This window comes from Primulina huaijiensis, chromosome 1 (genome assembly GCF_012295235.1).
Source record: "Primulina huaijiensis isolate GDHJ02 chromosome 1, ASM1229523v2, whole genome shotgun sequence".
In the NCBI taxonomy this organism is placed as follows: Eukaryota; Viridiplantae; Streptophyta; class Magnoliopsida; order Lamiales; family Gesneriaceae; genus Primulina; species Primulina huaijiensis.
In genome coordinates, this window is record NC_133306.1 from 20,843,433 (window position 1) to 20,853,132 (window position 9,700).

The 9,700-nt window shown below is 34.2% G+C and overlaps 1 protein-coding gene and 1 pseudogene across 1 annotated transcript; one reads left to right on the top strand and one right to left on the bottom strand.

Moving 5' to 3' along the window:
* Positions 1 to 1,781: 1,781 nt before the first annotated feature.
* Positions 1,782 to 4,609, top strand: LOC140972451 (uncharacterized; annotated as a pseudogene).
* A 1,487-nt stretch (positions 4,610 to 6,096) lies between these two features.
* LOC140983800 (protein AE7) lies at positions 6,097 to 9,440 on the bottom strand. The gene is made up of 5 exons (XM_073450950.1): positions 9,100 to 9,440; positions 8,567 to 8,670; positions 8,385 to 8,484; positions 6,903 to 6,948; positions 6,097 to 6,425 (listed from the first exon to the last, which is right to left on the bottom strand). Exons 1-5 carry the CDS (start codon positions 9,223 to 9,225, stop codon positions 6,325 to 6,327), a joined length of 477 nt encoding a protein of 158 aa, XP_073307051.1. The 5' UTR covers positions 9,226 to 9,440; the 3' UTR covers positions 6,097 to 6,324.
* Between the last annotated feature and the right edge of the window lie 260 nt (positions 9,441 to 9,700).

The window sequence follows — 9,700 nt, forward strand, 5'->3', positions numbered from 1 at the left end:
ATAAATATGACATACTAACGAATAACGAGCTTATTTTAATTAATATTATTTAGTAGATCTGTAGGAAACAATTAATTATCTCAATTTTAATATTTTTATGTTCTTTAGAACTTGAAATTTATTGATTTAATCTTAAATTTATGGTAATGATATCTTTTTATTTATTGTTTGACTTAAAATAATTACAATTATTAAAAAATTAAAAAAAAATTATGCAGTAATTTTGCTCAAATTTGAAAAACTTGCTCAACACTTCGACGCGCTTCAATCTTTTTACAACCTTTGTTATGATGTATGGTTATGGACCCAAATTTTGATTATGTCTAAGCTTAACAGAATGATAATAAATTTATCCAGAATCGACAAAATCTACATAAATATATTAGTATTAAATTAAATAAATAAACTAAAACTATGAACATATTGTACAACGGATGAGTTAATAATAATTCTTTTGAACAAATACAATATAACTAAAACTATTTGATTTTAAAATGTATATATTATTTTTACTTATTCATTTATATATTTTGTTGAGATATCATACAATATTATATATTAGACTTGTTATGTATCTCTTGATACACTCAAATTTTAAGAATAAATTAATTGTCATTTATTTAAAAATAAATAAACAGGTTTAGCCGAGCCAAAACAAAAAATTTAAATATCTCACTGATTTATATACAATCGCATATTTTGACCAAGGCAAAAACTTGTGTGAGACGGTCTCACGGGTCGTATTTGTGAGACAGATCTCTTATTTGGGTCATCCATGAAAAAGTATTACTTTTTATGCTAAGAGTATTATTTTTTGTTGTGAATATGGGTAGGGTTGACCCATCTCACAGATCCGTGAGACGGTCTCATATGAGACCCACTCTTTGACCAAATATATAACAAAAATGATGCATCAAACTCAACAAAATTTCATGTTAAAACAAAGGAGCTCGCTTGAGACCCACATGTGGTATGCCACTGCCCAAACGGTTGCGCGAAATTAATTGTTAGTTGTCTCACATCGGTTGGATAAAATATTTGGGAGTTGTATATATGGACTTGGACAATCCTGTCCTTGAGCTAGTTTTGAGGTTGAGTTAGGTCCAAGTCCCAATGTTAACATAGTATCAGAGCTCAGGTTCCACCGTTATGTGTTGGACCACCTGTTCTGCCCATAGTTGGGTCAATTGTAAACTTCACGCTCTAGATGTTCATTCCTGGGCGTGAGGAGAGTGTGTTAGTTGTCCCACATCGGTTTGATAAAATACCTGGGAGTTGTATATATGGGCTTAGACAATCCTATCCCCTTAAGCTAGCTTTTGGGGGTTGAGTAAGGTCCAAGTCCCAATCTTCAACATTAATCAGCTAAAACACTTCTTGATTTTGATTTACCCCCATCTTCATACATTTTTGTCTGAATATTCATCGTATAGGTGAAGCTTCGCAAAGCTTGACACTATTATTGCCTTAGGTAATGGTGAATATCTCATTCTATTGTTATCTGTTAGCAATCAATTTGCTTTCTCTTGCTGTATGATTTATGTGTTACAACCAACCCTTTCCGACTTGTAACTTTTCGGCAGATGGGAATCCATGCATGGTTGAAACTTGAAGATGGCTAATTTGTTCGACGAATTTTCTCATCATTTGTTTAAACGTAATATGTATTTTTAGTTTGTGGCATCCGTTTTTCATATTTATGCTTTTCATCAGATATATATATATATATAGACGGACTACTAGTAGCAGTTTTTGCTAGTGAGAAGTAGCAGTAATAGTGTATGGATAACGACAAAAGACTTGAGCTGACAAGTTTGCTAGAGATTCTGCCTCCAGTTGAGTTCTGCTGCATCTATGGGTCTTCCCTCCATCCAAACAATTTGGACAAGGTAACCTTTTCCTTTAATTTCTTGTTTTGGAAACTTTATTCTTCTAAATTTCTCTAGTTCGTTGTTTGAGCATATCGTGGGTTTAATGAAGTTACCAACAAACTACTTCATTGATTTTCTGTTGTTTTATGCTTTTTCTTTTGTTTGTTTTGTTTTTTCAGACATCCATGATAGATTACATTCTTCGTGCAGCAGACCCCGGCAATGGCATGCAGAGGTATTTGCGGATTGTTCCTTGCGATGATTAGTATTTCTTCATTGTGTAGAATGTTATAATGTGTGTTTTTATTACTGATGAATTATATATTCTTATTTAAATTTTAAGAATCAATGAATCCCAGCCATTATGCATCTTGGATGGTGCGCCTTGGTGGAGCACGACTGATACTGCTCTTGTTTCCTTACCTTAAATATGATTATGTGTCGTTTTATGCTGGCATGATGTTTGGTTAGATAGATCGCTGATGTTGCTGATGATATTGAGGTTGGCGTACACTTCTACCCATTTATTACTCACAACGACCGGGTAAACAAGCTCTATTAACTATTTTCGTCTATATTCTTTTGAGTGCTAAAATGTACTTGGATGTTTGGACTATTTACATATAGTTTTGTTCAGTTGTGCTGAACTTTTGATGCAAATTCTTTCTAGAGGTTCAAGTACGGTATTGTCCGAATGCATGATTTGGTTCAGGATGTTTTAGGATGGGAGAGGTTCTATTTGAGTGGCCGTTTGCAGATACCGGTATGTCATTCTCTTTCTTATGGTTGTCTCTTATCTTTTCTCCATTTTCATATGCGAGCTAATGTGAAGTTATCATCCACCATACAAGTAATTACATTTGAAACCATATTGTTACATGCTTTTGGTCATCCCTCTGGTTTTTTAAATAACTAAAGCGAGACTTGGATTTTGAAGCCACTTGATTCTTTGTTCAAAAGTTTGTAATTGATAATGGTTCACTGCGAAGAAATATTTTGGTTATAAGATTACAACTTATAAATGTCTTGGACTTTTTTAAAAAAATCTTTGTCACTAGAATGAATTAGAAATTACTCTTGCAACTAATTGATGAAGCTAGGTCAAAGAAATAGAAATATATATCAGAGAATCTCTCAAAAGGCAACATTTCAAAAGAAATTTAAGAATGGAAGCTCTGTTATCATTGCAATATTTTTGATGTTTTTGTGCTTTAGATTTGATCTATTTTGTTGAGGTATTAAGGGGGCACTGCCAATGAAGCTTGTGAAGGCAATAAGAAGAATGATAGAATGGAGAGAAGGTGTGTTTAGAAAACTTGTAAGAAAGTATGATTGGGTCTGGACTCCTCAATTGTATCTTGTGTAGAAGAATATTATTGTTTTCAATGTCATAGCCTATAATTTGAGTGACCAAGCATTTCTTCTTTTGTTTCTCAAGTGTTGACTCTCTGTACTTATATTATTTTGTGGGTTGATATATTGCTGTGATTGCATTTCATTGTGTAGTCATGTGTACCATTTATGCCTTCCCCTATAGTTAACTCATAAAAATTTTGTTTATGTGAATTACAAAATCGGACAGCAATCAAATATGAGGACAGTTCATATTTAGCTCATTCTTTTCATTTATTTTATTTTCGCAATTATTTATTTTATTAATTTAGTTCTACTTTTCCCAATATGCTTTATTCTTTTAGTAGATGCAAGCACACGTATTAGGTTCATATCTGCCATTTGACATCATAGACATTCCTATTTTCCAGGTTAATATCATATTGGATTACTTGGGTATAGCAGAGCTGAATTCTGTAAATTTAAAGGCTGCAACTTCTGCAGCTCTCCTCCTTTTACCTTCAAAATTCAGTGAGGTTTTAGTCTCACGTTTACCGTTTAATATATTTTTCATGTCTGTTTTGTGAAGAAAATCATGAAGCATTTATTGTATGATCTGTCAAAAATGCAGGAGTAATTATATGCCAAACTATGTGGGCTCTCATACATGGGTGACATTCAAATGCTTTTTGCAGAGGATAAAAACAAGGTTGACATGACGAAAACACCATCAAGAAATTTCAAAGAGAACTTAACTTTTGATTTCATGCATGTGTTGTGCTTATGAGGCTGCATCTGTAGTAGTCCTGTCTTCTATATCATCCTATGCATTTAATTTTCCTACATGAAGGATGGTAAAAGTCTTCCACTTGCATGGTGTTATAGTTTTAGGATGCTGTTTTGATGTCAACCAACCATTAAAAGTTATATGCTTATCGTGAGGATATATCTCTTTACTTCTCTATATGTATCACAATCATTTAATTTAGAGAGAGCTCCTAATTTCAAGCTGTGTTTTTGAAGTTTTATCCTTATCTCATTGAGCTTGTCACTGTGAGCTTTGGCTATTCTAAAAATGATCACATCAGCAAAAAATGAAAAATAAAAAAATTCTTATTTTTTTGCATCGGTCCATCTGATACTAAAATGAAAGGATATCTCAGTTTCCTAAAGTCTTGATTTAGCAAAGAAACCTTACGGTCTTTTTATTTTTCAGTACCTAATCTGTTTCAGTTTGTCAAGTGAAAAAGATTTTACAAGGACAGTTTAACTTGTTCCGAACTATGTATAAACCAAAACTGGAAGAACATGCTTAGATACTCATCTTCAGCAAAAATAATATAATGCAGGTTAGTTCAAATCCTAAAGATATGTTTCTGAAATTAATTTTCACTGTTAGGAGTTGATTTTCCCTGGACTTCTTACCTCCACTTCCTGCTATTCCCTTGTTAAGCAAACTGAGTTGTTATCTATCTATCTATCTATCTGTATGTTGTATAAACTTGGAAATTGATTGCATGCAGAACTTGAAAGTGAATGGTGCATTGAGGAGTTATTGACATAACATCTTAAAATAGGTGACATTTTGAAAACATCACTGTCTGATGAATTTGAGTTATTACCTTTTATCAGAAACTCTTGCAATATTTCAAGTTTATTAATTTGTGTATTTTCGAAGTTTGTGTAATGCTTTAGTTTGTTAGGAGGTTATTACATAATTGTGTCTGAACATATTTAATCTATTTTTTTTTTTTTGTAAAACCAGGACTGCGAGTTGTCTACTGTTTCTTCCTAACTATCTTCCGTTCCTTGGCAACTCAGAGGTCTCGTGGGTTCTAAACTCGGAGAAAAGAAAATTATTAAATGGAGCTGGTATGGTGTATGTGCTCTTTTCTAAGAATAACTTAATTAGTATTTGGCATGGAAATTTTACCATATCCTCAATCGATTCATTTGAGTTGAATGTTCATGTCTGATTTCCTCTAGATTTTTATTTCGTTACAGTTTTCACAAGATTGGATGCAGCATTTGATTTTATTTATGTTTTGGGGAAATGTTTTCAGGAAATATTTCAAAAAGTAGTTTTGAAAAATAGAAGGTAAACGTTTGATATTATTTTCTGAGTTTATACAGTATATCTCAACTAATAAGTATTTTTCTTGGTAAGTATTGTTAAATAAATTTTAATTTATGTTTGTGTGGATGGTAATTAAATTTGAGATATTTCAAAATCTTAAAATCAGTATATTTGATTGAAGTATAATACAACAATAGAGAATATATGAGAAGTGCTTGAAAAGTTAAATTGAATGTAAGAAACATGCTTCAAATGTGTGGAAATTGATAGAATTATAAAAAAATAATGTGGTGGTGTTAGTTTTTATTTTGGAAATGGAAAATGAGTTTAGGGAAATAAAACCAAAGGGTAATAAGGTAGTGCATGTGATAAGGAGGCGGTCTTACTGTTGACTGGTAGTGTGGTTCATGGTGTAAGATACCTCGGAAGCAAAATGCTGAAGGCCTGCAAATCTTGAATGTAATGGCATTAATTTTGCTTCTTCATAAGTTGGAATACATTGAGTCCTCGGGCAGACTGATGGAGTTTAGAAGCTATCGAATATTATTTTAGTTTATATAGAAAGCTTTTTTTTTTAAAAAAAAATAATAAAATTGCTCCTCTAAATCTGAGTAGCTTTGCCCCATTAAAATTCTTACGTTTGCGCCTGTATAATAATGGTCACTCGGAGGGGAAGGAAAAAAAAATACCACGCAACATGTAGCATATCTGGTATTAAGTTGTGGACCACGATAATCAAATGCGAAACAACTCACGGTGCATCCATCTATCATGCATACAACAAAAAAATCTCACGGTGCATCCTTCTATCATGCATACAACAAAAAAATCTCACCGTGCATCCTTTTATTCATAGGTGAAACAAATAAGATTGATGTGTGGACTGTAGTGCTTGCCCGGGCAAGCTACGAGTCAAAATCCAATTTTCAACACTGATCAAACAACACATGAAAACACAAAGTTCATTCTGTACATAACTATAAAACCACCTTTTCGTAGCTAAGAAATCACGAGTCCCTCCCTGTGTAGGTGCTACATTCATCTTTATTCATAAGATGGTGCCAAGCATTCATCAACCATTTCAACGAGATTAGGATTTTCCAAAGCTGCAGCAACACGTTCTTTATCGTTCAACTGTTTATTTACTGCAAACAAAGAAACTGATTGTTGAATAAATATCCAGAGAATCATAAAATGGCAAGATGCAAATAATCGGTGCTTATTACATTTTATTTTGAATAACCGCACTATAACTTAAACCGGAGATGGTTGCAAATCCAACAGATGTACACTTTCAAGGGAAGAAATATGGAACCAGCAGTGAATCCATCCATGTACGCTAAAGGCAAAATAATGGTGGGATTGTAAAACATTGGAGCTAAAAGCTGAATTTTGAATAAAGTTGAATTGCGTACTGGCTTAAAAGTCAAGCTTATTATGAAAGGCAGCATTATAGTTTCCCGTATTGAATTTTCAAAGATTGACACAATCGTCCTGCCAACCTCCCCAACCCCCGGATTTTTCTGTGCTACATGGGGATTTAACACCATGTAGTATCGCAAAATGCTCACAATAAGCAGTGGAACACACACACACACAGAGAGAGAGAGAGAGAGAGATACCTGCAGCTTCGGTGGCATGAGTACCAGGTGCTACTCTGATGTCCACCTGGGAAAAGTAACGAAGTTACACTGCCATTAATTTTAGAGATCATGATGAACTGACAATTGAATACAGTAGACAACAACCACAAGTTAAGAAGTTAAAATCATCAAAGCAAAAAGCAGTTTCTACAAGTTCGTTTGGAAAAGTAAATATTGTTAAAATCGGTTGCAAACTTCCGATATTATCATTGTCAAGAGAATCAAATCACTGTCCATATCATGACTAACTTCAATCAATCTATACTTACACCCATGGGCCAATGAAGCCCATTCATCATTTTTAACTGTTAATGAAATGCTAGGATGAGGGTATGACCCTCGTACAAGATCCAACTGTCCGATTTTAATTTGAATATGTGTGATCCACATTTCCTTTGACCCACAAACCCAAATCAATTTTAGATAATCGAATCTAGCATTAGCACAACAAGAACTCAAACCATTTTCGGTTTCACGTGAATAAAGAAGAGACGATACACAGGTTTTTTAAGTCGCTGAAAATTTTAAAATGAGTTTGACAAGAGAAAATTCCTCCAGCGGGGCCTGCACTGTGAGCAAGCTGGCGAAAACCGTTTCTTTTATCCAGTTCTGCAATAGCATGGCGAAATAAAACCAACTAGAAAAGGAAACTGAAACAGCAAATATTTTTTTAAAAAAATCAACTAACAATACTTAGCACCATACAATATTTAATAATTCCAGCATCAGCATCAGTGAAACATGTTTTCATGCTACACGTGTGTTCCTTGTTACATGTCAGAAAAACAATCAAGAAAAAAAACAGAAAATGCTCTGTAGAAGTTTTATTTTTTTAACAAAAATGCTTAATAGCTATTAGTAACAGCGGTAGGTAATATTTTGCATATCCTGGATTTCAATAGTCGTACGTCAATGAAAAAAGGATTCTAATACCTGCCCCAAGAAAAATAAAATTCTAACTTGGAAAAATTTTAAATAAAAGGAACAGCCAGAAACCAGTTGACTTATAAATAAAATGGTAAAATATAAAGCTAACCTAAAAGTAAAACATTTTTTAACTTGCTAGAACAGAGACATCTTCCAGTAGAAATTAAAGACATGCAGAGAAGCTTGTAAAGACATCTGGTCATACATAATCAAACCAGTATCATGGCTTTGAAGCAAAGAATGGATTGCTGCTCCAAATTAAATCCCATATCAAAACAAAATAATTTTAGAAGGAGCCTCGAAATTAGACAAGAAGGAATTCGTGAAAATAGTGTAATGATTCAAGTATAGTTTGGTAAATTCCTTCGTCCCGTATCTAACAACCGCATCTGGAAAACTAAGTTTGAGAGCAATTTCTACAAACACAACCCAACATATGACGACTAGCATTGCAGCATACAAACAATGATTGCGCACCCACTCATTCATCAATAAGGACCAAAACCTGACACAATGAAATTTATGGAGCCATACTTTGTACCGAGGCGGTAAACATCGCATCAGTTTGACCCGCAAGCATAAGCCAATTACTGTGGCCATGCTGCAATGCTCAACCGTCGGAGTAAAAGTGATCCTGGAGAAAAACCCTTTTTGATGAGATTGAAAAAATAACAGCAATACCCAAGGCAGAAACACAGAACAAAAAAAATTTCTACCTTACGTGGCTCTGCTTGTCATCCACCTCAATAGCATCTTCTGTTATAACCTTCAACTCCTCCAAAGAATAAGGATGCTCTGGATCTTTTATGTCTCTTACATGATGTGTGAGCATTAAGAAGCACAAAATTTCCACACCATGGACATGAAATAATCTCGTTTCATATAGTGGTTTTATACATTCTACTAAAAATTTGATCAGCTCACATTGGTGAACTGGGGAGAAAAGGATACCGAAAAGGCACAAACCAATCTCTTTTCTCACTAGAAGCATATTTGCTGAACATAATTTCATTAAAAAAATTCTGAAAATCAACATGTGTCTTGAAAAAGCAAATCAGTTGATACCCATATGGTAATTCTCAATCTATGACTATCTGATGTGCATAGAAAGGCAAAAGAGTCTTAATATTTAGGAGATGGTTAAAAAACTTCGACACCCAACAAACAGCCAAAAGCTCCCCCGAAAACAAATCAATATTAGAACAAAGCTCAGTGGGTCAAAGAAATAAATCCACATTACATAAAGGATATCAAATATTTCTTGTTGGTCAATCGGTTCAACCGCGTATTCATCCACATCACCTGGTGGAATTCGAGCTCGACGTTCCTTTTTCTCATAAACAGTAGGGTTGGCGTTTATCAATCCATCGACCATCGTGATCTTTATATTCCAAGTCGACTTTTTTTGCTAATAAACTGGAATTGGGAACGGCGCAAGAAGAATGGATGCCTGATTGTGTCAATTGGGACAAGAACCCTGAATTCCCAAAATCGTCGTGCGCTTAAGCTAGGAAGCTAGAGATTGGGCCTATAGACACTAGGCCAAAAATGCCTTGCTTTCAGATTTCTCCCTTCCAAAAAGACAGAAGTGTCGGTAATACTAGGGTCGGAAAAAATCAGAAAATTCCCGACCCTTCCCGACTTCCGACCCAGGTCCGATCCGATCGGAATTTTTCCGACCCACTCAGAATCGGAAAAGGGATCGGGAATATAGGATACATCCGACGAGATTCTCGACCAGACCCGAATATATTAATAATTTTTTTATTAGATTTTAAAAAAAATAGGAAATCCCCACTTTCAGTACAAGAGTTCCTGTTTGTGGACCCTATCCAATTTCATATTTTCAT

Coding starts and splice junctions, on each gene's coding strand:
- LOC140983800 (XM_073450950.1), bottom strand. CDS start 9,225: ATGGTCGATGGATTGATAAACGCCAACCCTACTGTTTATGAGAAAAAG. Junction 8,671..9,099: donor ACCAACAAGAAATATTTGAT/ATCCTTTATGTA, acceptor ATGCTCACACAT/CATGTAAGAGACATAAAAGA. Junction 8,485..8,566: donor GACAAGCAGAGCCACGTAAG/GTAGAAATTTTT, acceptor GTTTTTCTCCAG/GATCACTTTTACTCCGACGG.